The sequence below is a fragment of the Peromyscus eremicus genome, chromosome 3 (genome assembly GCF_949786415.1).
Source record: "Peromyscus eremicus chromosome 3, PerEre_H2_v1, whole genome shotgun sequence".
In the NCBI taxonomy this organism is placed as follows: domain Eukaryota; kingdom Metazoa; phylum Chordata; class Mammalia; order Rodentia; family Cricetidae; genus Peromyscus; species Peromyscus eremicus.
Window position 1 is genome coordinate 39,211,388 of NC_081418.1, and position 26,815 is coordinate 39,238,202.

The 26,815-nt window shown below is 39.0% G+C and overlaps 1 protein-coding gene across 2 annotated transcripts in view; it reads right to left on the minus strand.

Annotated features, from left to right (window-relative positions):
• Positions 1 to 26,815, minus strand: part of Grm8 (glutamate metabotropic receptor 8) — a 771,171-nt gene that overhangs the window by 409,114 nt on the left and 335,242 nt on the right. For both annotated transcript variants that reach the window (XM_059257445.1, XM_059257446.1), the window contains exons 3-5: positions 17,372 to 17,507; positions 16,388 to 16,542; positions 15,354 to 15,491 (exon numbers count right to left, since the gene is read on the minus strand). In XM_059257445.1, the coding sequence (XP_059113428.1) occupies positions 15,354 to 15,491; positions 16,388 to 16,542; positions 17,372 to 17,507 (429 nt within the window). The remainder of the gene's footprint in view (positions 1 to 15,353; positions 15,492 to 16,387; positions 16,543 to 17,371; positions 17,508 to 26,815) is intronic.

A 26,815-nucleotide genomic window follows, 5' to 3' on the forward strand; every position in this document is an offset into this window, starting at 1 on the left:
AGAAATTAAGTTTAAATACTGTCATACAATAAATATTAATTGAATTTTAATTTTGAGTACATTTACTAAATTATGAATGCTTTCAGAATTTCAGAGGATGGAAGATAAGAAAATTCTAGGTATCTTTATCTTTATGCATAACTTTGTTAATTTAAGATGAGGAAATATAATTTAAATTCCCAATAAAGGCCCTTATCTGAGTGCAAAGGCATGCCTTCTTGTCCCTTAGAGACATTAGCTCCTCAAAGGGCAGTAGCAACATCTCCATATCCTTTGTCTATGCTCTTGGCATAGCATCATTTCTATTAAATGCCTTACAAGCAGCCTCAGGTGTTTATAGTACTAGAATATTCTCCCCATTCTTTGTAGCTGCAGGAAACCCTTATAATTCTGGGCAGGTACAATAATGTCTTATTTGGCTCAAGTGGTCTTCTTGCAAATGGTATTTTATTATGATGCCAAGGCAGGTATTATAACACAGAAACTTTGATGATAGTATCATTTTTCGTACTAAAATGCACTGCAAAATTGTCTGAGTTTCCCACAATTACATACACTTAGTGTTATATCCACTCACATACCTCGAGATCAACCACTCAAGTACATAAACCCACAAATGGATAAAATAAGTCAGGAAAATTCTTGATATATATTATACATCTTGCTATATTTGGATAACATGCCTAATAGAGGAAATTGTGCCTAGTTCTGTACATTTTTGTTGACTTCTGTGAACTTTGTAGTGACATTTCAAAATAATTTCACAAGAGATTCAGTACAGTCCAGATCTGTGAATGTCAAATTACCACCCAAGTACTTGCAAAGGTTCAGTGGGGGATTCTCAAGAGCTTTTATGTTGTCAACAGTGATGCCAAGAAGACAAGAGAAAAGGAAAGGAGCTAATGACAAAATCCATTGGATAAAAAGGCTTCATTAATTTCTGAGTAGGCTGAACAAATTCATTAAAGCCTACAAATTAATTACATGCTAAAACAAAAGTGAAAAGTCAATAAACACATTTTATAGGAAAATGATAGCTAATTCATCTCATATAATCAAAATTCCATTATAATAAATATATATGTTAAGATATTGTTGAATAACAACTCTGTGCCTAAATACCATGGAAACTTAGATTTTTGTCTAGTGTTTATCATGATGGACAATGAATTAATGCACTAGAGTAAAGTAAAGGACAAAAGGCAGAAGCACATTGTTCTAGAGATATATCTATACAGGGAAGTCTCACTCAAGAGAAATGGATAATAAGATCCAGGTAGACTAAGGTATGGTCCCTGCAGGTATTTCAATAAGAACCTGTGCTGGACAGTTTTGTGTCAACTTGACATAAGCCAAAGACATCTGAGAGAAGGGAATCTCAATTAAGAATGCCTCCGTAAGATTGGGCTGTAGGCAAGCCCGTAGGGAATTTTCCTAGTTAGTGATTGATAGGCAAGGGCCTATCCCATTGTGGGTGGTGTGATTCCTGGGATGGTAATCCTAGGTTCTGTAAGAAACCAGTCTGAGAAAGTCATAAGGAGCAAACCAGTAAGCAGCACCCCTCAATGGCCTCTGCATCAGCTCTGTCCTCCTTGTTTCTGTCCTGTTTGAGTTCCTTTTATGGCTCCCTTCAATGATGGGCTACAATGTGGAACTGTAAACCAAATAAACCTTTTCCTCCCCAGCTTGTTTTTGGGCCATGGTGTTTCATTACAGTAATAGAAACCCTAAGACAGAAGCTATCAACGTGAAATCTGAGAAGAGAGTTGGTACACTCTCAAATAAGCCAGGAAACACTGCAAATGCAAGAACTGGAGTGAGAAAGAAGCAAGTGGAAAGAAGTGCATATGGCCTGGGAGATCGGTCTCTAAGATTCATAGACGGAGTGATGAGATTGTGCATAGTTTACAAATGAATTCAGGATTTTCCTGGAAGTTCCCTTTAAGGAAATTTGCCCTTGAGTTATAATTGTCATACTGAAGTTGCTGCTGAACTGCCCAGAGTGGAAAGGCACCCTAGCCACAGGGTATGGTCCTCGAGAAACACTGGCAGCCACATGTGGCTAGAAAGTGTCTAGCAACACAACATGTTCTGTGGGTATCTATACATGAGAGGTAGAGTGAAGAGATTAGGAACTGTGTTGAGTTCATCTCTTCTTTGGGAAAGCACACTACCTGTTTATATTAAAACTCATTATTCTTTTCCTTGTTCAACTCATGTTTAGGCAGACATGTTGGCGAGACTTTATAGATGTAGCTTCTAATAGTGGAGGAAATGGTATACTTTCAAAAAATTAAGAAAAAAACCCTCATCATTCTTCCCCTCCCTCACATCACCAATGGCTCCCTTATCCACCCTCTCTCCAACTCTGTAGAAACATATCCCAAATACACACTGCAGTTATTAAGGATGAGAACAAATTATTTGCCCATTCTCATAATCATATCTCCTAAAAGGTCACTTAAACATTTAATCAAACCCTTGGCCCTTAGGGCAAGCGGGGAAGTCCTCCAGCTTATACAGCACACTAAAGCCGGGCTTTGTGTCAGTCTTATGGAGGATGCAGACCAACTGCACACAGAAATCAACAATAGGAACATTTTCTGTCACTAGGCAGGGGAGAAAAAGCTAAAGAGTTCCTTGGACTCTACTAAATTAAACCTTTTGCACCAATTAATGAAACCCCTGTGGGAAACAAGTTATAATTCCAGGATGTCAGCCATGTATTGAAATGTAAACTAACACTCAAGAAATATAGTGAGTAGGTGGGCATCCTAAATCAATATGAATGATTTGTTTTCTGGGACTTTGGATCTGCTGCGCTGCTGCTCCCTTTCACAGGTACAAATGCACAAAAGAGGGCTCTGTTTCATCAAAGTGGCTCAGACAAATGACACTCCTCAGGGTGTCAGCCCTACACTGGCAGTCAGCCCGCTCTCTGCCCTCCATCTGTGGGTACTTTTCACTTCCACAGCTATCAGCCTGTTTCAGACCTATGCCTTCCCTCTGAGGAGGGACAAAGGAAAGATCACAGTGGAAATCCTCTGTGTGCTGCTAATAAGCCTATTTAGAGTCAACGAGAAAGCCTCATTTTGTACCAATAAGAGCCTTCAAGAGTTCTACTGAATCAGTAAAACCAAAATGTTTCTGTGTACTCTCTGTCCTCATTTCACATCAGCCTGGAGGCAAAGCTGAGCAAAACTCCAGACACTATGACCTCTACATTTCCTTTCTTCTCTGATGTCCTCTGGCTCTGGTGGCTGGGGGGATTTGAATTTTATTTAATTTATCTCATAGTCTGATGGAATCCTGAGCCATTCTTGGTTTTAGATAATCTCCCTGTGGTCTGCCGAATCAGCATATTTGGAGATCTGAGACTCTTTCTTGGCAAAGAAATGAGTATTGCTCCCATCCCACAGCTCTGCTAACTGACACAACCTGCTCTTTCTAAAAGATGTCTGGCTAGAAATACAAACAGAGCCTGCTTCTACCTGAGTCTCATAGCAAGGAGAGAGCTGTGCTGTTTGTGGGCCACAGACACAGGGGAGTTCAAGCCAGCGTTAGTGTCCTTAATGAAAAATATTAACCGTTTTCCCAAATGAAAATCTGCAATTCTAACCATGTGAGTATGGTAACGTAAGCAAATACACCAGCAGCTGGAAGGTCATGGGTGGGTCAATGGCTTTAATAGAAAGTAACACATGGCATGGGTGGATTGATGTTCCCCAGTTGTCAGAACACTATCTTCTTCCAGAACTGCTAGACATATCCCATATCTGCCAACTGTTGGGCACAATGTAGAGATGTATAACAACTTAGGTAACCTTTTTGAAAACAAAGGAGATTATATACTTAAACTCAGTGGTTTAGTAATACAGTGTTGGTACCAGAAGGAGGAAACACAAATTTGAATGACATTTGTGAGCACCAAACACCATCGTCAAAACTAAACTCTAGAAACAGGAAAAAATGAGGTGTGGAAAGAATATAACAAGATTAAGTTACCTGTGTGAGACCATCCAGCTAGGATATAGGTACCAATGGCATTGAAAACTTTACTATACACAGAAAACCTAATAGAAATGCCATGTTCCTCTTATGTCTTATGTTATAGCTGATGAATTTGCCAACACTTTGAACAGGTTTTAACTTACACTGCAAAGAAAAGTGCTTAGCTGGAAACCTGTCCACCTGAGCGTAAGTAAAACATCAGTACCATTTGTAAAATATCCTGGTAGAAGAGACGGCATAATGTTTAAAGGGGAATTACTTTTGATGAATTAAGGAATATCATTTGTTTTATATGTCATAATTTTCTATTTATGTTGAAATACATCCGAATAAAATATTGCTGAAAAGCTGTACATCATTATTATTTTACTAGATCGCATCTTACCTTCACTAACTGGGTGGTCATGTTTAGAAAGTCAGTGATGCAGAGCTGGTTAACTCAAAGTTGTAGCAGACTGAATTCTCTCCACCTGTCTGTTGTGCTGTGCTCAGCATGGTTTCTCAACTGTACATCTGGACACAGCTACAGACATCACAGTAACCAAAACAACAAAGATACTCCATTGCTAGGGGTCCTGGAAGACTTTCCCATATATATCACTGGCTAGAACTGCTTTATCAACCATTCTTTCACCACACACTTGTAAGCAAGGTAGTACTGCTATAATTGGAAGAAAGTCGGGATTAAATGAGTTGCATTGGGGGTGTGCTGAAACGAAGTTGTTCTATGGTTCTGTCTACTAGGAGACCCATGAACCATAGGAGACCACTTACACTACATGTAGTGTAATAACTTAAGTAAATAAAATATTCAGTTCTGTTTGCAGTAGCCATATTTTAAGTACTTGATAGCCACACGTAGCTGGTGGCTACTCTATTGGACAACAGAAATCTAAAGCAATTTTACTCACCAAAGAAATTTTTATTGGGCAGTTCTGACCTAAAGTAGGGGAAAATTTTGCCCAAGAGCAAGCAGCAAAGTCTACTGTATTTTCTGTGTAACAGACAACAGGCTTTGTGCACAGTATCTCTTTTAATTTCACCAATAGCGTTGTAAGGTAAATATTTTTTTCCTGCATTCATCTAGAATTGATGTTACTAGCCACAGATGCAAAGATATATTTAGAAAGATCTTGAACTATCTCTCCTACATGCAAATAATGGCATAGTTAATGTCTTGATCATACTTAGGCAATCCATCTGGCATCTCCATTCTTTCTACATGTCAGTTATATTCTTCCACAAAAGTTTTCTGGAAACATACATCTCTTCATTTTGTCTAAATTCTGTTCATATTTTAATTTCAATTTAAAGTTTACAACTTTTTCCATTCCCCACATTACTTCTTCCTTCTGTGTGTTCCTATTCTTATTACATAATACATTTCAGTGTAAGGATGTGGCTTACTAATTCATCTTTCCAAATAGCCTCTAAGCTCAATTTGAACAGCAACTGTTTCTTTGTTGTCCATTGCCACATCCTTGTTATCTAGTAGAAGATGTTTGACAAAATACAGATGATGAATAAAATATGACAGGGACTCACTAATTTATGTTTTAACAAAAGGATTTGTGACAAGTGCCATGGAAGGAACTGGATGCAGTAGGAGATAAAATAAAGTTTCTGCCCTCATGAAGCCTTTATTCTTCTAGGGCTAAGGAATGTAACAGAAAAACCAATAAGTAAATAAACACATGTAGCTTGAATTATGTATACATACTTAACTAATTTTTTCCATTGTTTCCCAAGCTGTCTTTTCATTACTGTTACCTTGTCAGCGATAGTGAGGTCCCTTTACAGAGAATAAGTGCAATGATTTTAAAACAAAATATGAAACAGGCCATAATTACTGACCAACTTATCTAAAAGTTAGAGGATAGTAAATATACTTTAAGTTCTGAAGATACAAGCCCTGCCTAATAGCAAACTTTAGCACAGTAGTTCTCAACCTTCCTAACGCTGTGACCCTTTAAAACAGTTCCTTATGTTGTGGTGACTCTCAACCATAAAATTATTTTTGTTACTACTTCATAACTATAATTTCACTACTGTTATGAATTGCAATATAAATAGCTGATATTCAGGATATCTGGTATGCGCTGTAAAAGGGTCATTCAACCCTCAAGGGGTCGAGACCCACAGATTGAGAATCGCTATTGCTCTAGCCTGATGCCTTCGTCTTCCTCACTGTCTTCACCAAGCATGTTCTTTGTGAGTGGAGTTGTTAAGCAGACTACAGCATTCCGCAAACGTCCTAAGCAATCGGAACATTGCTCAGACTCTCCAGTTTCTTCCATTACTCCCAGGAAACTCAGGTCACTTTGTTTTAGCTCTCCTCTGCCTTTAAATATTTAATTTGTTGTTGTTGTTGGTGGTGGTGGTGGTGGTGGTGGTTTTTGTGATTGTTGTTCAGTTAGATAGTTCTTCTGTTCAGATGTTTCCCTAAATGTTTGGACTAATGCTCTCTCGGTTCATCAAGTGATAATATCTATGGCATTTCCTTAAACCACACCAGTTTAAAAGAATCCCAAGATTGATCCTGAAACTGTTTAAGGAGCACTCAGTTGCTTAGGTGTTCTCCACATCTGAGTGTTTCAGTGGAATATCCGAGAGATCATCTAGACATGCTCAGCTCCCACTTGACCCCACTAACTCTATGGTCTTGTGATCTTTACAGGAAGAGAGTACCGTCAAGCCTTACATTGCATTAGTTAGCATTAAAAATGGGCATCTTTCTGTTTTGTTCTTGTCTGGAAAATTTTAGCATTTACAGACCATTCAGGCATAGTTACTTGGTAGCAGAATTAATATTCCCAGACTGAGATTTTCAATATGACCCTTTACAGTAACACAGATGGAATAAATAACGTTGGATAGCCATTGAGAGACCTGGCCACTAAACCAAGAAAATCAGTGGAGTAGGTCAAAGTAACTCAGCCCCATTCTGGCAAAGGCCTTCAGAGTTTAGACAGGAACAAAGAAAGAACCAAGCATCAATCAGATTTCAGGCTTTCAGACAGTTAAAGGGCTTTAGATAGTTCACCTAAGCCACATGGACCCCAGTTTGTTTTTCTCCAACATGAAAGAATTGAGCTGGCTGCTGGACACCTCTAACTCCTGTACTTTGTGTGCACTTACGATTGAAAGTACATTTTCTGACATTTTCAGAGTATCTGTTGTCCTTGATGTGGCAAACTTTATAATCTTCTTTACAGATTTTAAAAATACAGGTGCATCTGCATGCATTTTGTTAAATTAAAGCTTTCCACTTTCACATTTCCTTATGAGAAAACACACACACACACACACACACACCTGCATAGTTTACTGATCTACATATTTATTGAGGATAATGTATGAAGCATAGGTTACTGATTGCATAATTTTGCATTTGCTGATAAATATTAAAATTTTTATTTATATGATCTTGTGCAGGCAACATTTTGAGTTTATCTGTAATCCTTAGTACAGCTGAATATTTATTCTGCTCAGTAAGTTTCAGGTGGCATTGATATCAATGTAAGCTAACTATCATGTCCCCAGAGCTCACTGGCACTCAAGCCACCTGGAAACTGCTTAGAAATATAGGATAATCCATCCCAGACCCACAAAATTAAATCTGCATCCTAAAAAAGCACATGGGTAATTTGTGGGCAAATGGCCTTTCTAGAGGTACTGGTATATATTATGGCTCTTCCAAAACTGATCTTAAAAGTAAGTGATTTGGGGTTTTGGTTTTGGTTTCATTTTGCTCAAAAGTAATGACTAATTAGGAAAACTAACTATAATTTAGCAAAGTAGCCTGCTTTAGTTCAGTGTCACTGGATTTGGAGCTACAAAATCTGAGTCTTAGTTCTGTTCTTATAAATGGCTGGGAAACACAGAACTATATAAAAACCTTCGAGGTATTCCAGAGTCACTAGCAAAAACCACATATATAATTGAAAGGCCATATGAAGAATATTAAAATATTTACCATTTTCTGTGTGATTGGATAACAACCAACTATATTCTTTGTTTTTTTTTTTTTCATTTTCTAGCTAGTGATTTTAAAATCCAGCAATGCATTATTGTTATATGCAAAGTCCCCCGCAGGCTCGTGTATTTGAATACTGGTTTTCCAGCTGGAGATGCTGTGTTGGGAAATTGTGGAACCTTTCAGAAGCAAGGCCTGGCTGAAGGATGTGGGTGGTTGGGGTGGGGTGGGAGCAGGCTTAGCTGAATATAGCCCAGCACCATTTCATACACAGCTCTTCTGATTCCAGCCTATGAGATCTAACAAGCCACACTGTCAGAGCTCCAGCTGCCACAGACAGAGCTAACCCAGACTCCATGGCCATCTTGCCCTGATAGACTGTATGCTTTGAAATTGTTTCTCTTGGGCATTTGGTCATAGCAATGAGAAAGGTTGCTAAAATATACATAAAGCATCACAGAGGAGCAAACAAAAATATTTTTGACAGTGTAGTGAAAATTATGAAATAAGGAAATAGCCATTTGAGGGTAAAATACAAGGACGAATTCAAATAAGACTCCAGGATTCCAGTTACAGCTCTGAGACTTAACACTTGGAGTGGTTTTAATAATTCACTTCCCTGGTTTCCAGTTTCTTTATCTAGAAGATTGGAGAATGATTTTGATTTTACATTCTCTCTCTGAGTTCTGAAATCTAGTATGTCTGAAATCAATGCCTGTTTTGCCATCTCAGATGCGCCTATTGGAATTCAATACAGAATTTGAGAAACAGAATAAATAAGTCATTCTGGAATTTTTGCTATTTTCCTTGCCAAGAGCAGAAGCAAACCGGCCAATGGTCACCTCAGAGTGCTAATGTGCAGACACTCTTCCTGGTGGAATCTTAGTCTGGGCAAGTGGACAAACGAGACTACTAGAGCACACTATAATTCAGAGATTATTATGATTTGGGCCTCTTTTCATTCGGAATCACCAAATCAAATTGCAGAATTCTGATCCCTGGCTAACTATCCGATTCATTTGCAGAGCCTCAGGAGCCCTGAGGGAATGGAGGAGAGCATCCTCATTTCAGAGCCTTCCATAGAAAATAAATGACTGCTGAGAGGTGGCTATCCTGGAAAACTTACCTAGTCGCTCTGGCACTATGAAACAAACTGACAGGCCTTTGCAGAAGCTAATTATTGTGCCTGCTATTTGGTTCGCTGACAAAATTGCTTGTTTGTGGGAAGAAACATATTTGTGCATTGCTTTTTCCATTACCACCATTTCCATCATCATAAATAAGAATCAATAGGCCATTTCATGTAGCATATGCTCACCACCATTTATAACCTCAGTGTCGGCTGCATACAGGCTAAGCTGTGTGCCCCAGTGGGCTGGCTGAGGATCAAAACAGAACAGACAAGGGAATAACTTTATATTTAAAAAGATAATATTCATCCATGACCACCTGGGGGGCAAAGGAGGAGCACTGTTTGTCTACAAAGATGGAGCGCAGTGCCTGGCGTACAGTGGTCTAGTCAAATGCATCATCAGGTGAATGGCTGATGGATGAATGGATAAATGAATCACCAGAAAATTCTATGGAGGTAGATGGAGTTCATTGGCCTTCTTGGTGTTTTGACAATAGCAAAGGCATTTTTAACTCCTGATGCAGAAATAAATGCAGAGACACAATGTGAGCTGAAAAACAGCCCAGCTGTGAGTTGAGAGCTCAAACGTATGTACAGGTTCCTGTAATACTCATTATCGGCCCTCACAGGAGAAAACACTAAGTGGAAAAGACAGTCATTAAATGAGGCACATGACATCTCTAAAGAAAACCCCTTTTCTGCCAGTAGCAATCTCGCTGAACAAAGTAAAGTCACAAAGAGACTGATCAGGGGAAAGAGAGAGAGAGAGAGAAAAAAGGAGGTAACATAGAAAACAATGGGAAAGAAGTCGAGGCAAGGGCCAGAGTGAGAAATGTGTGTGGGAAATGTGTGGAGATGGGGAGACAATGAAGACACACTGCTCAGGAGTGTCTGGGTGTCTGGGTTTGGGAGAGTGGACAGACACTGACGCTGAGGTGAATGAGGGAAGGAGGAAGGAAAGGTCAGATAAATGTCTATCAAATAGCAACCATCATCACTGATAACAAGTATAGGAGAGTCCTTTTTCTCTTCGTAAGAAAGACAAAGGGAATTTTAAGTAGGATTAAGTAGTGGTAGCTTTCAGAACTCAGCAGCTCTCAGAAGCAATAATAACTACATAAGTAGCTAAGTGGATGCTAGGAATTACCTCACTTGGAGTTTGGCCAGCATATCAAAAGTTTGAAGTGCTAACACATCTCTCTGAAAGCTTTCCTGAGACACTGGGGGAGGAAATCATCTCAAACTGCCTGAACCACACTAATGTTAGGAAAAGGATGCCCCTCACTGCTGGAAGATACTCTGTCTCCCGAAAATTAATAAGGCAGACGCCAATGCTGCTGAGAAGCACACTCTTATCCATGTAAATATATTGCCAGCATCACCCCCAATGGAAGCAAATTGCTACAGTCACCAATTACCATAGTCTAATATAAAATTTACTCAACACATACAATCCACAAGTGATGGTCTAAATGGGGGAGGGAATCCTTGGGAATATTTCATTCTTAGGGTTCCTTTTTCTCATTGTGAGTGGTTAAACAAGAACTGAAAAAATAAACTTATGGGTGGGGTGGTGTGTGGCACTCTGGGGACAACTTGCAGGTATCAGTTTTCTCTTTCTACCTTGTGGATCTCAGAGACCCAGCTCAGGTCATCACGCTTGGTGCCAGGTGCCTTTTCCCACTGATCCATTTCTGTGGCCCTAAAATTTTAAAAGCCAATTTAAAAAAATAATCTTCAGACCCTGCAAACCTTTACAGTGGTTTTTCCTCTCAAGTACTTAACCACTAACATGTTTTATCGTTTTCCCTCCTTCCCCAAAATAGAGAAGAAAATGGATTATGACAATAATGTAAGGCACAAATACAATTTGCAAACATTCACCAGTTACTTTCCTAAAGTTAATTATAGCATCATTCATTGCTATTTAGAAAGCAGAGGCAAGCTACTTCAGTGTCCCCCAAATGGGATCTGAATGAAAATCTTATTGACCCCCTTCCCTAAGCCACATTTCCCCCCAGCACTTAAACACCACTTTCATTACATTAAAATAGTTCTAATTGAGCAAATTATTACATTTATAACAATGTCCAAATAATTCAAGGAACTATGAAGCAGACCTGCCACCAAAGCTTCATTCAACAAGTATTTATATCTGAAATATATATAATATATATAGTAATGTAGTATTAGTATATGTAATATACTAAGCATATGTCATCTAAAGATGCCAGTGGTATAACTGCATGCCTCAATTTACTTGGAAAATAGGAGTTAGGAAAACCTGGTGATTCCATTAATAATGTATGTGATAGGTTAATAATCAATTTCCTAACACACACACACACACACACACACACACACACACACACACACACACATCACACAGGAAAAGTAAGTTTCTCTGTTTCAAGAGCTGGTATATTTCATGGCCCAAGTCTAACCAATAGGTTATGAATTTGCAACAGGACCAAATAATAATGTTCCAGATGCAGTAGTAAGCATGGGGTGAGACTATATATCAGTGAGAAACACAGGTCACTCTATACATAAATTCTCTGTTGTGGCTTGAATCTGAATTATCCCAATAGACTGGCATTTTGTGAATAGTTGGTTCTCAGGTGGCACTACTAGTGGAGAAGGCCCTGAAAGCTTTGGGAGGTGGGGGCTAGTAGGAGGAATTAGATCAGTAGAGATGTGCCCTTGAAGGCCACAGCCAGTCCCTAGTCACTCCCTCCCTCTCTGCTTCCTGTGTATCTGCCAAGAGGTGAACAACCTCCTTATCCATATTCTCTTTCCATGTGTTCTGCCTCACAATGGGAGTGGAATCAGTGGAGCCACGGACTCCATTAAAATGGCATCTCTGAAACTGTGAACCAAAGCACATCCTGCCTGGCTTTCATTGTTTTGATGGGGTGGGGTGGTGTTGTTGTTTTTCACTGAGATGGGAAAAGTAATGGATGCCTTTTCTTACTAAGCTTTATTGACTGGTCCTTTATTTCCAACTGTTTCTTATGAGTCCTCCTCTCTAAGAAGCTGGGCCTTCGCTGGTCATCCACCAGTCTGTCACACTCTACTCCATGATGTCACCTGAGGACCCACCTTTGCCTTCATCTTGGCTGTACTCTCCCAAATCCTTCCGGTGACCAAATATACATTGTACTTGGAGCCATGCACTTTTCTGAACTTTATTCATATCTAAGTTCAGAATTAGCATTAATTAATCATTAATTTTCCTGCTCTGGTTTTATATATAAAGTATTATATAAAATATAATACTTCCCTGAAATAAAGATAATGGCTTAGGAGTAATACCAGCCTCTTACTGCCTGCCCTGGAGTTTCTCTAGAAGTTTCTCTCCAATTTTATATGAAAACATGCTTATGTGCTGGAGCCTTTTCAAACCTTTACCTTTAATTTTTTCTCAAGTTTTCTTCACATATTTTATTTACTTATTTATTTATTTATTTATTTATTTATTTATTTGCTAAAGTTCTCTCCAAAGCATCTTTTCTTCCTCTATTCTGTTCTACTTTTCCCCAGGGTTTCTGTGTCTCTCGCACTTCTCCCTGGTCCATATCGCTCTGCAGCTCTGAGTGCTGTGTCTTCCCCACCACAGACTAAGAATAATCTCAACACTCAGTTCACTTTCCTCCCTCAAGTCCACTATTCTGTTCTCTTTTCCCATACTGGTTATGGTTGCTGTTCTTGTTTGTCAACTTGACACCATCTAGGGTCAGGGGAGAGGGAACTTCAATTAAGAAAATACTTCAATCAAATGGTTCTGTAGGCAAGTCTATGATGTGTTTTCCTGATTAATAACTGATATGGGGGGACCCAGAATGACTGATGTGGAGGACCCAGAATGACTGATGTGGGGGGGACCCAGAATGACTGATGTGGAGGACCCAGAATGACTGATGTAGAGGGACCCAGAATCACTGATGTGTGTCGGGGATACAGAATGACTGAAGTTAGGGGACCTAGAATGACTGATGTAGGGGGACCCAGAATGACGATGTAGGGGGACCCAGAATGACTGATGTGTGTTGGGGATTCAGAATGTCTGATGTAGAGGGACTCAGAATGACTGATGTGGGGGACCCAGCCTGCTATGGGTGGTGCTACCCCAGGGCAGGTGGTCCTGGGTTGTTTATCAGAGCAAACTAGGCAAGTAACAGAGAAGTCAATAAGCAGCATTCCCTCATGGTCTCTCCTTCAGTTCCTGCCACCATATTCCCCTTGGAGTTCTCTCCCCTGGCTTCCTTCAGTGATGGGCTATGATACAGAAGTTTAAGATGAAACAAACCCTTTCCTCCAAACGTTGGTTTTGGTCATGGCCTTTTATCGCAGTGACAGAAACCAAACTCAGACACCACCCTTGAGTTTTCTATCATTCTCCATCCTTTCTCTGATGATTAAATGCATTCCTGTCCTTGTGTCTAATTTCAAAATCTCTATTTATGACTTTATTTGAACTTTTAGTGAACTCCATATAGGGTCCCAGACCTTATGTTGCCGCCCACTGAAAAACCGCACAGACTGTATCTAAATTAAGTCCAAGTTAGTTCCCAAAGCATCTATTTCTTTCTGTTGTTTTCTAAGTCAGCTAATTACATCACCAGAGTATTTGCCCTGTATATACCCTATACTGCCCTTGATAGTGACTGTCAATCACCAGGACTATGGCTGAGCTCACTGATATCCCCTCTTTTCTCTCCTGAACTCTCAACCTTCTTACATTTCTGCTAAAAGAATCTTCATGAAACTCCCATCTTAGCAATTCCTCTGAGTAAAAACCCAAGTCACTCTGCTGTGTGAGCAAGATAAAGCCCACATCTCTCAACTGGAAACTCTGAAGACCATTCCTTATTCTTCCTTCATAAGACCAGTGCTATCCTTCTCTTTAATCATCATACTCTCAAACTCTGGCTTCCAACAGTTGGTTTTTTTTTTTTTCTATCCAATCAAAAGAAAGTCATTCCAGCTTTATCCCCTGCTATTTTCCTGTCTTCACATGGCTGACATCTTCACATGACAGCAAGGTATGCTTTCAAGTGTCACCCCTGTGTGAATCGCCCTTGGACCACACAAACTAACTGTGATCCTCTCTCCCAATTCCATCCTGCCTTGCTTTCATATTCGTTTTTCTTTCATTTCTTCTAAATTTATCTCAGCATCTGGAAATATTGCTTCACTTTCATATTTACTTAATTCATTCCTGTCACCTCAGATGCATGTGTAAATTTATGAACATGGATCTTGTCTCACTTCCTTCCCTCCATGCTTGGCACAGGAAGCATGAAGTAAGATTTTTTTGCACCAATTTTTGCATTTTCATTTTCTTTCTGATTATATGGCTGTACTAACATTTAGAATATCACCACTTCATTTGAACAAGATGCAAGATAGACAGAAAGTAAGACATCTCAAAATATAGGTGAAGAGGAAAAATCACATCAACTCTTGTAGTTTTCAGTGTCATTATCCCTAACGATTTCTGAGGTTTTAAAATCATGCTATGAGCAATACTCTTTAAGTATCAATTTCAATATGTTAGATTCTAATTATGTCACAGATAAATGTTTATATTAACCTTGTATTATGAGCTTATTAAATTTACTGCTTAGTAGTAACTGCTAAAGGTACTATTTCTATGTACATGACCATGTTCTCTGCAAATAAAATAGTTTTGTTCCTGCATTTAAAGAGGGACACTCAATGATTATTCTTTTAAGGACAAGCAATAGAAACTAAAAGCATCAGAAATCACAGCTGCTGGGGCTTCTGGGGGAATAACTGTTATGCTAGATTGAGAATAATAGTATAATGGAAGAACGCATTGTAATAGTTTAAAAACACTTGTCTTGCAACAACTTATGATCAATTACTCTCACTGTGTTTGAATGCCTGGAAAATAGTACCATATCTTGACTGTCTGTCTTAAAACACATTAAAGTACTTTCCCAAAAGAAGATACTTAAAATATGTTAGTCAAATACAATTGAAATACCCCAATGCTGCCCACATGGTATATTTTTGATGAATGGTTGTTGATAAAGTGTAAGAAACAATGAACAAGCTTCAGTTTATTGAATGATGAGCTCATGTTCATCCCTGCTAAGGAAATATGGGACATGAGAAAACAGATGATTCCCTCTCATGACACAGAAAAACACTTCCTCTCTTAGGTCATGAGAAAACAAGTATAACAAAGGAGATATGTGTGTCTACCTGTGCATTTCTTTATGTGACTGTTTCTCTTCCCATGTGATCCCAATTTGCATCCAAAATTCTCCTCCCAGAATTCTGCAAACCACACATTTCTTCGATTATTGGCAAGAGTTCGGCTTCTAAAGTATCGATCAAACCCTATGTTAGAGGAAAAAGGTATGTTTCAGTATTCACTCAAAACCAAAACAAAATACCACCATAACCTTGAAGAAATGTTTTATTGAACAACATTTATAACATATTATAAATGTATCATATATTATTATATGTAATACATATATAATATATACATACTATATATGTATAGTATATATATGTATATATATATATAATAAATAATTCTTTTCTCTCTCCCTTAACAATGAGTCATTCAGAGCTGATACAATCTTATAAAGTCATGGCTAAGTAGTCTAAATGATTAGTTTTCTCAGGTAACCACCTCATTTAAGAGAAGACATCTAGAAACAATACCTTACCTCAGAAGATAATGTTAAAAATAGGAATTTAAGTCATTGTCAAGAGTATTCAGACAATATTTGGAAAACAGACCATCCATATTTAAGTTTTCCTCCAAAATTTCTCTGTTTCATTTTTTTCCATAGGATCAATTAATATAATGTATTCAGTGTTTTATTCAAATTCTTTCCCTCCAACAATCTATAACCCTCATAAATGCCCATTAAAGTCCACAAAAGTAAACTACAGTAACTAACATCATGGAAATGTCTGATTTTAATATTAGTGCTCTTTTATAAGGAAAACAATCTTTAAAGTACACTTTTTAGCATATAATGGTTGCATAGTGGAAATGACTACTGTGCCAACAGAGCTGTATGTACATTCCATTCAGAATCATCAATGATGAGTATAACTCATATTTGAATTATAACTTTGAATATTTCATTCCCTTATTTTTCTCCAGTGTTGTGGTTTAAACACAGAGCTATATGTACTCTAACCAAGCTATGTCCCCAGCCTGCATTTGAACTTTGATTTGACGGAAATGAAATGAATTATCCTTATTGCAACATTACCATCAATTGATGCCCTTTTGGGTAAAATTGTCACAGCCCCTTCTGCGATCGCCTCCTGCTGGTAGACAGGTGCTATTTTGGATCCCCAACTGTCTGAGCCAATCCATAGAAAATGTCCGCTTTGGTTTAATTTTTTTGCTGCTTCCAATATCCTCCTATAGGAATGGAATGAAACAAACACATGTCATTTATTGAGAATCACTACAATTATGAAGCTCATAACACCAGTGCTCAGGTCTGAGTGTGTCCTCCAAATTCCATGTATCATGGAAACTTAATTTTCCAATACATATGTTAATGGTTTGGCGGTGGTGTTCTTGGGAGAAATCAGGTTTGAGTAACTCAGGAATGTGGGTCCCAGGATGACATGAATGTCCTTATGAGGAGAGAAGCAGAGCCCAGAGTGAGACACTTCTCTGACCTACCATATAATGCCCTCCATGTCTTCACCCAGAAGACAGGCCCTTAAAAGATGCCAAGAAGCAGCTAGAACCATACTCTTGGATCTCCAGAGCCAAGAGCCCTAACAACTTCTTTTTCTTAATAAATTTCCCAGTGTGTGGTATTCAGTAATAGCAACAAAAAGTGAAACCAACACAACCAGTTTTATAAAGTTTAAAATACTCAGTAGGTCACTGTTAAACTATTAGTCAATCATTCTAATTGCTTGAGTCTTATCATCTCCTAAAGGAAATGCAGCTGAGACTCCAGCATGTGTTAATTGGGCTAATTCTTAACCTGTTCTCATCACTCTGTCTCTTGTTCAGAATTATCTCATCTCTCTCAATTCCAGGTTTTACTCTGTAGGCACAGCTGACATAGAAGTAAGAAGGCTGTTGGGTCAGAAGCAGAAGGTAGTCTTTGGGTTAATAAACTAGCAATTCTGGTGAATCTCACAAGCTTTTTACGCTGTTCAGAAAATATGTTTGGGAAGGATGTGGGGCACAAATCTGATCCTGTATCCTGGAAGAAAGTAATCAGCACCTGATGTCATCCTCGTTGGCAAACATAATCACTGCACGAGCATTAGGTGTTTCCAGCAGGCGTTTGATAATTTTTTCAAATTCTCCAGGTCTTGGTTCACGTGGGATTTTCTGTGATTGAGCAATGCAAACACCACCTGTTTGAGGGGGAAAAGAGTTGTTTCAGAAAAGGCAATTATTTAATTAAAACTTAATGATGTTAATTGCACTGTAAAAGCATATTATTTACTACAAAGTATTATTTTTCCAAACATTTGCCATTCTGGCCTATTTTAAGTAATTGTGTCTGTTTTTATTATAATATATGCACTAAGTAAACAACACCAATATGAGTTTGATTTCCTTCCACAAATTTAAACATTTGTTGTTTTTCATGGTAGTGATCATGAAGGTTTAGAGAAGTACAGTAACTGATCTAAGATCTGTAAGGAGATCCTGGGGATGGAAGGGAAAGGGGGACAATTTACATTTATTTATTATAAAACTAAATGCAAGTGATAAAATTACCTCTGACTATATATTGCATGTGAGGCTACTATCAAATAGCAAGACCCTTTGTCTGCTTTCCCTTACTAGTAGATCTCATTTAAAGTTAATTTCGTCATGTTGCTCATAGCATTGCTTCACACATCAGCAGAGTACAATATGAGACAATAGTTTTCAAGGCTATCCAACAAGTCTCAAAGACTCAAGCCCTTGGTCGACATAGGCTTCCATCATATAAATCAAAATAGCTACTTGAGCCAAACCGAGAAAGGGAGAAAGGGGGGAAGAAAAGAAAAAGAGGAAGAAGGAGGGATCCAGGACTCTTCTTTCAGCCTTTTCTAAAACTATTAGAAGCCAAGAGGTGTTCAGAGAAGACTCTGCCCCCAAGACTCCAAGATAGGGGTCAGAGAAAGAGTTTTGTTTTGTTTTTCTTTGATTTTCTCATTGCAGCGGAGCGTAGACAAAACATATTTTAACACTGGAAGATAAAATAGAATTAGCTTTAGGTTTTATTGCATTGTAGATTAAATGAGCTTTTTTGAGTCAGCTAAGAATGAAGTTGTCATTTGTGACACTGCTTCAGTAGGCAAGGGTATTTTTACCCTCAACAACTAACAATAACCAGTCACTCAACAATTCTTGGCTACCATTCTATATTATGCATTAGATCCTGCAAAATCTATCTAATCTAGGAGAAATTATCTAATCTGGAGACAGATACTATAACAAATTGCCATGGAATATGTAATAAACTGGAGAATTACAAAAATACATCATGTAATGGAAGCAGAGAGGAAAGAAAATGAGAGCTTGAAAAAGCCAGATTTCAAGGAACACACACACACACACACACACACACACACACACACACACACACACACACCACTGTGTGAGGGAAAATAAGAGATTCATAATAGATTACAACGTGTAAAAGAGCTAACTTAATGTCAGCCTAGAGTATAAATGGATTAAAGTTGAAACTGGAAAGAATGGCCAGGTTCAGAGCAAGAATACATTTGTCAGGATTTTGAGGGACTGTATATGAGATAATCATGCACTGAAACTTAATCCCTGGTGTGATGGTATTGAGACAACATTGTTAGGAGGAGACTGAGTAACAAGGATTGAGCCCTCATGAACCAAATTAGTATCCTTTCTTAAAGAAGAAAGAAATAAGGGGGGAGGAGGGAGGAAGAGAGGAAGGAAGGAAATAGAGAAAGGGGAAGAGAAAGAGGAGTGAGAAGAGAGACCAGAGAACACTCTTATACTACAGGCCATCTGAGAACACAATAAAAAAATCAATTATCTTTGAACTAAGAAATGAACCATCAGAAGAATCTACCCTTTCTGGCACTCTGATCTTAGACTTCTGGCCTCCAGAAGTATGAGAAATAAATTTCATTGTTTATAAGCCACCAGCATACTGTAATCTACTACAGCAGCTTGACTGAACTAAGACATTACATAATTTAGACTTTATCTTGAAAAAAAAAAAGAATTCATTTAACACTAACAATACAGAAAGAGATAAGCTTTCTTTTAGGAAGAAAACTGAGCCTAACAAGAGACAACTGGTTGAACGTGTGTATCTGACATGATGTGTACAGCAAGAATGGATGAGTAAACAATAATAATTTTTCATATATGTTTGAATATATTATACACACCCCGTCACAGAAATGTAGTAACCTTATTCTTTAGTCCTTGGGGATAGAGCTGTTCATAGCCTTGCTGCTTCCTATACTTAGTCAGTCTACTAGTATACCAGGAAGAGTTATAGTTATTCATTACAGATCAAGGGTTTATCCATTATTTACAAAATATGTGTAGGGAATGAGGATACAATGGTTAATAAAATGGACATGGCCTCTGCCTTTAGAGAATTTAGAAATATAAGTAAATCAGGCTTCATGTGAACAGTAAGTACGTATGAATTATTGCAAGCCCTATGAAAAAGAACAAGGGGATTTAAGTTGGCTGGTTCAGTCAGTGGTCAGGAAAGGCTACTCTGAAGAGGCATAATTTAGTTGGCCTCAAAAGGATGAAACGCATGTAGAGAATAGTATTGGAAATGACAGGAAAGAGCTGCTAGAACAATGTAAGGGGTGGAGAAATCCTTGATGGCCCATAGGAAACATTGGCTGCCTAAACATGGCATTTCAAGGATGAAAACAGATGGGGACTACTAATGTCAAGGGAGACCCAAAGTGTAAAGAATGGAAGAAGAAGTCCCACTGGGAAGATTATTGGTATACATGTTGGGGAACAATAAATAAGATAGGAAGAACAGAGAGAGCTCTGTTGGAAGTTCCAAGCTAGAATCAATGATGCTTCCTATTGATTTGATATAAACAGTGATGCAACAGGAAGGCACGAAGTGTGCTTCCATGGATTCAGTCATGGTGACCAGTTTTTGTGAAGACATGATTAAATAAGTGGATAATTCAAGAGGATTGGCAGGTATATGGGTGGGGTTGATTCCAAGCAGGTGTCTTCCAAACACCCGAGGAACATCCATCAGGCTGTGTTTCTGGAGCTGAGGAGAGAGAAAGGAGACTGCAGCTACCACTCTGTCTAGCATTGAGATTAAGGATTGATATTTAGATCAGCAGAAAGAAGGAAGCTGATGGAGATCCAAACAAATCACGTGCTGTGGGTTGGGATCCATTGAGAGGCTGGGAACCAAGATCACATCTTTGAGAAAAATTCTGGAACCAAGACTGGAAGAATGCTGAGAACTACAATTTCTTTGAAAATCAAGAATGGCTGAATGACAATATAAGGTAACTGCCGAAGGGCAGCATGAAACTGTGACAGCTCTTCAAGGAACAATGAATGTTTCAGAATATGACTGCCTTTTTAATTAAATTGCCACGATTACTTAAGTACTACTTAAGCATTAAAGGCCTGTTACATCCTGGGCATCATTCTGAGACTACTTCCAACTCCAGAGCCAGAAGAAATGGCAGTTGGAATTTTTTTCATTATAGTTATTTCAGGTGAATCATTCTTCACATATGGTTTAGTCTGAACTCAGTGGCTGACTTTTTCACTGAGGACCTGGTAGAGATTTTTGTTTATAAAATTCTGAGCTAGGCATGGCGGATTTTAACAAAAGGTTATGTCCACTTCACTTTTTTCCAAATTATTGCCCTTCTCCTTATACTTGCCAATCTGGCCAAATGTTCTGTAGAGACCACATGTTTAATCTATTTCAGCTGAACCAATACCTTTGGAGAAAATCCACTGGACGTGGCATTTTAATGTTTGGTACCTTATGGATATTTTATTAAGTTATACAGTGACTACTTCTCCAGTGATTTGCATTAGAAGATTAGAATATCTTCCTTAGCCTTGAAACTCATTCACAGTTTCTATTTCCACATCATTCAAAAAGACAGACAGTTAATCCATTCATAAGCACTCATGGTCTGCTATGTTTCAGGAGCTATATAGGCATTCAAAGATTTTCTGCACTCAGCAGTTTTATCAGTTAGCTGAGAGACAAGATGTGCATATGAGAGTCAGACAAGAGTGGAACACTGGATAACAATGAAAGGTAGCACAAGAGATCTATCAAAACACAGAAATAAATGGCAAACAAGCCACGGTCCCAGATGGTCCACTGATTCATATTAAAAATCAATCATTTCAAATGTTAGAATTTATTTAAAAATAAAGTGAGACTCAGCCAAATATTCAGTCCTAATAAAAGATGCACTTTCCACATAGCATTCAATAATATATTTTTACTTCCAGAAGAAACTGCCTTAGTTTAAACACCTAGGAGGGGGAGACAAGGCCTCTCCTTGGGGAATTTGTCCATTGTGTCTCTGCTGTGATATTTCACTCTGAGTAGTTACTGACAGAGTATGATTCAAGGGGCACTAGCTTCCTTTTCTACAGCACCCAGTGCTGCAAGAAACAATTGTAAAGCTTGGCATACAGCAACCCCCCTCCCCCCCAAAAAAAACCCGAATTTAAAACTGTTTTCCAATATCTCTTGACTGGTTGTTTGCCACTTGTATAATTTTTCCCTGTTTCATTCCTTAGCAATCATTAAGGATCATCTGCTATGTAAGCACACCCCTAGTCATCACGCCTTTTCACTCTCATCCATTCTCTGGTTTCATCACCACGCCTAACAGCAGCACCCTGAGGTTGCTATCATCACTACTTCCCTGACAGGGAAACAGAAACAGGTACATCAATAGGCTGCTGGAGGCTGAAGTGCCAGTTCATAGCCAGAACATTTTAAGTACAGACTTTCCCCTCACCATGCCCATCCTTGATTGACTATACCTGTAAGCATAATGGTTTGGTGGCTGCAGGTCACTGATGAATAAGATAAAGCAAATTTAACGACTCATTTAAAAAACCCAGCAGGTTATTCCTGGTAAATCTGATTGACAGGCGCATAAATACAGTACTTCTATTGAGTATTAGGAACTTAATTAAGATACTTAGAACTCTGGAAGCTTATAGACTTGACTTAAACTTCAATGTATAGTCATTCTATACTCAGTGCTTCCCAATCATTTCTGTAAATGTGCATTCTCAGAAGACTTTCCTTGGGTCCCTTGTCTCCTGTTTTATCTTTGTACTGCAGCAACCACAGTGACTGCAATATTTATGTGTTGCCTTCTCCCTCCTTCCACTAGAACACTACAACCACTGAATCCTGCTGCTTCTACTCATCACAACAACCCCTATACCTATACCTTTCTTAGTACATAGACATTTCAGTGGACATGTATTGGATGAATAAATGTAAGGCCTGTGGTTGACAGTTTAAGTTTTGAGATAGGAAAATAGATAGAGACAGTTCTGCTTTCATAGGCCCATCAGCCAGGTAGAGAAATGATTGGATACATATAAATATATGGTCAAAAATGTGTCTCAATAATAGACTCAAAAATAAAATAGGGACTATGGTAATACTGAGGACTTTACCACTGAAATAGATTCAGCCTCCCCACATTGTTTTTACCAGGATGTCATGAGTTAGAAAGCTATCTAGGCTGTAGTGCACTCATCTGTATTGTGGCACTATAATTTGTTGTATTGTTACAAGAACAGATTTGTAAGCAATGTAATGGCTATTACTTCTTGAAGAAGCTGAGACTCAGGGGTGAGTGGTCTGTGTCTCAGGCCTGGGAGATGACAGGTTTGTGTGCATTAATCTGGTAGTATAGAGACAAAATGATGTGTGAAAGAAAATGAACCTACTGTCTGCAGACCTGAGAGTGGGTCCTGTGTGACCTTGAGGAGGAAGTAATAACATCACCCAAGTGCATTGTAGGAAACCAATAAGAAGGTTAGAGTTCTCAAAAATGCAGCACATCATCACTTTCAATACTCATCATCATCAAACCATCAACATTAAGAGGATGTTCGATGTTCAGATCTGAAAAACGGAGTTTTCAGCAGATCTGATTTTCCTACCATCCATCATTCTTTGTATAGCACCATCAAATATCCCAAGTTCTGAGAAGTGGCATTTACTCACTTGTGTATACCAAGGAACAGAATGAGTATATTTCAGAAGAGGAGAGGAGAGAATAGGAGAGGGAAGGAGGGGAGAGGAGGGAAAGGGAGGGGAGGGAAACGAAGGGGAAGAGACAGGACAGGACAGGAGAGGATAGGAGAGGATTGATGTAGTAGCATTTTTCCTGGCCCCAATAATATAAGTCTCTTTCTAAAGGCAGTCCATAAATAACATCTCAAAGATTTAGATTTTAAAATAGGGGTCGATGAGATGGCTCAGTAGGTAAAGTCTCTTGATTCTAAGCCTGACATTCTGAGTTCAGTCCCCAGGACTCCCAAGATAGATGGAGAGAATTGACTCTATCAAACTGTTCTCTGACCTCTGCTCATGTGCGCGCACACGCACACACACACACACACACACACACACACACACACACACATATTTTAATTAAAACTTGACTTTTTAAAATAATAAGAGAATTGCAACAGAAATACTATTCAAGTATTAATGGTACAAACTATGATGGAAAAGTTATGAAAACAGTTACATGTTGCTTCATGTAACAGTTAGCCAGGAATCATGGCAGTCTCCATTCTGGGCAGCCCTGGAGGTCATTGTGCTGGTCTTCCCAGCCTGTGTTCCTGTCAATTACCCAGGGAGCCATGAAGACTCAAATGAAGGCTCCCAGGACCCACGGTGACCTGGTAGACTTCGGAGGCCACCAGCCACCTAACACCTTGGGAGCTACTGTGGTAGGAAACCAGATTTAAAAGAGATTTTTGTTCCCTATTGATCTCTACAGACTCCTGAAGCTTTGTGTGGAAAGCAGAGAAAGCCCTTGGTGAATGTGTGTTGTTCACATGGGCAAGGCCATGTCAGGGACTCTAGTCCCATGGGAATGGCAAAACCTCCCTCCCACTCTGAGGTAAGGCTCAGAGGAAATGGCAAAGACTTCCTCTTGGATCTGAGTGCAAGTGTATGCAGAAAACATCCACCATAGCTTTCTTCCTTCAGATATTTACAGCTTGAAGGCTGCTCCCTTACAGAGACTGATCCACAATCTAAATGTATACCACAAACCTGTTATCTGTATGTGTCTTACTTAAAGTGACTATTACTGTAAAGAAACATCATGTCCAAAAGCAACTTGGCAAGGAAAGGGTTTATTTCACTCAGAGTCCCATATAGGAGTTAAGCAGTGAGGGCAGGAACTCAAGCAGGGCAGGAACCTGGGGGCAGGGGCTGACGCAGAGGCCATGGAGGAGTACTGCTTACTGGCTTGCTCCCCATGGCTTTCTCAACCTCCTTTCTTATAGAACCCAGGACCATTAGCCCGGGGATGGAACCACCCACAACGGACTGCCCCATGCCCCATCAATCTCTGATTAAGAAGAAAACGTCCTACAGCCCTATCTTATGGAGGCGTTTTCTCAACTGAGGTTCTCTCCTTCCACATGACTCTAGCTTGTGTCAAGTAAACCCAAAATTAGCCGACACAGTATATAAACCCACCTGCTTGTTCAGCTGCATGCAATAACCCCACCTCTCTATTCAGTTGTGTGTGACAAACATGGTGTGTTTGTGGAGATAGAGCTGTGGCTTCTCCATCTGACAGCCCAGACCACCGGACCCCAGTCAGGTCCATCCCTGGAGCTGTGAAAAGGATGAGACAGTTCTGTTTGTGCACTTTGGGCCTCCAGTGTACAACTGGCTCAGGTTAAGGACTCGTATTCTGAGAAAACAATCCAACTGCTGCAAAGGTAGTGTGATAACCCATCACATCAGCCAACGACCATTAAACTAAGTAGGATGTGAGCACCAGAGAGAAAAGCTCCTTTTTTGCTCTCCATATTGACTCCATTGAGCCAGAGCAAAATGCAGAAAGAGGCTCCCTGAGTCAATGAGAATTTACTGTCACAAGCTATAAATGGGTTACTCCACGTTACATACTCTCATATAAAAATTCAGAGAAATTCCAACTGTCCCCACCCCTAGAATAAGGACTGTGGCTGCTGACAGAAGGTGAATCAGTATTCTCCAAGGATAAGCCCCTGATAGGTGATCTAATCCCAAGAGATCAGCCTTAAACAAATATATATGTGAGCAACACTAAATTAACTCAGCAGTGTGTGTGTGTGTGTGTGTGTGTGTGTGTGTGTGTGTGTGTGTCTAACGAGAATAATTAAAGAAGAGGTCATGAATTTTACAGGAAGTGGGGGGTATGAGAGGGGTTGTGGTGGAAAGAGAGAGGGGTTTAAATTCCACGAATAAAGTATGCAAACAGGAAATTCTCAATAAGAATTTTTTAATTTAAATTTTAGAAAACATATAAATTGACCATAAGATGATATGAAATTTATTCATGAAAGAGAAAATAATTTGAAAAAGAAAGCAAATCGTAATTTCCAGGAACTTGGAATTTGCCCAAGGGCTTTATTTATTTATTTATTTATTTATTTATTTATTTATTTATTTAATACCAGCAATACTCGGTGTAAACTATTATTGTACAGACCATGCACTGTGCATTAGCAAAGCCTTCCTCTGTTTCTTCATAGCCATGCCCTACAATGACAGCAGAAAAAAGTGCTCCTTGCTAAGGATCTGCATGGTGCAGGATTTTTCTCAAGACAACTTTCTAGGGATGAGTCAAATGACAAATGAAGAAGTAGAAGAACCAGTATTGCCATCCAGCCACACTTGCCCTCATGCTAGGTCCTTCACAAACATGTTCTCGTAGAATCATTTCCAGCTTCTCCTCACATGGTTTCTCTAGAGGACAAATTAAAGACAACCCAGGAAGTGGATTGGGACACATCTACCCATCTCTAGAGAGGATTAAACCAGCACTCCTATTATTTTTTTAATATGCATTTATGAAAGAAAGGATTGAAATAATTTCAGGACATTGATAAAGTTAACGAATTGTTTGCTGTAGCTCATTAAGTATTAGAATCTGGAGTGTTGAGATAATACTGCTTCAGATTAGGAGCCATAGAATTCAAACCCTCAAAATGAGTTTGAAAGATATGTAAACCACCCTTGCCTTATAGAAGACTCAGGAATGGTCAGTGAAAAGGTCTAACTTGTTGAGGCCCAGTGACAAGTTCCTAATTCCACAGGGAATTATGAGAAGAGAGGGAACTTTGAAACAAGTCATGGAGGCCAGGCTATTAAATCTCCATGTAAATTAAGGTGATTAATTTTATGGGTCAACTTGACTAAACTGTTGGATGCCTAGACAGCTAGTTAAACATTATTTATGAGTATTCCCTATGGGAATTTGTATAAAGCAGGTGGTCCTCCCCAATATGAGCTGCCATCATCCAATCCATTGAGGGCCAGGATGCAATAAACACGTGGAGTAAGGTGGAACTGATTTGGGTTGGCAGCTTGAACTGGAACACAGGCCTTCTACCCTGAGAACTACTGGTTCTCAAGCCTTAGAGTTGCACCGTAGGTGTTGCT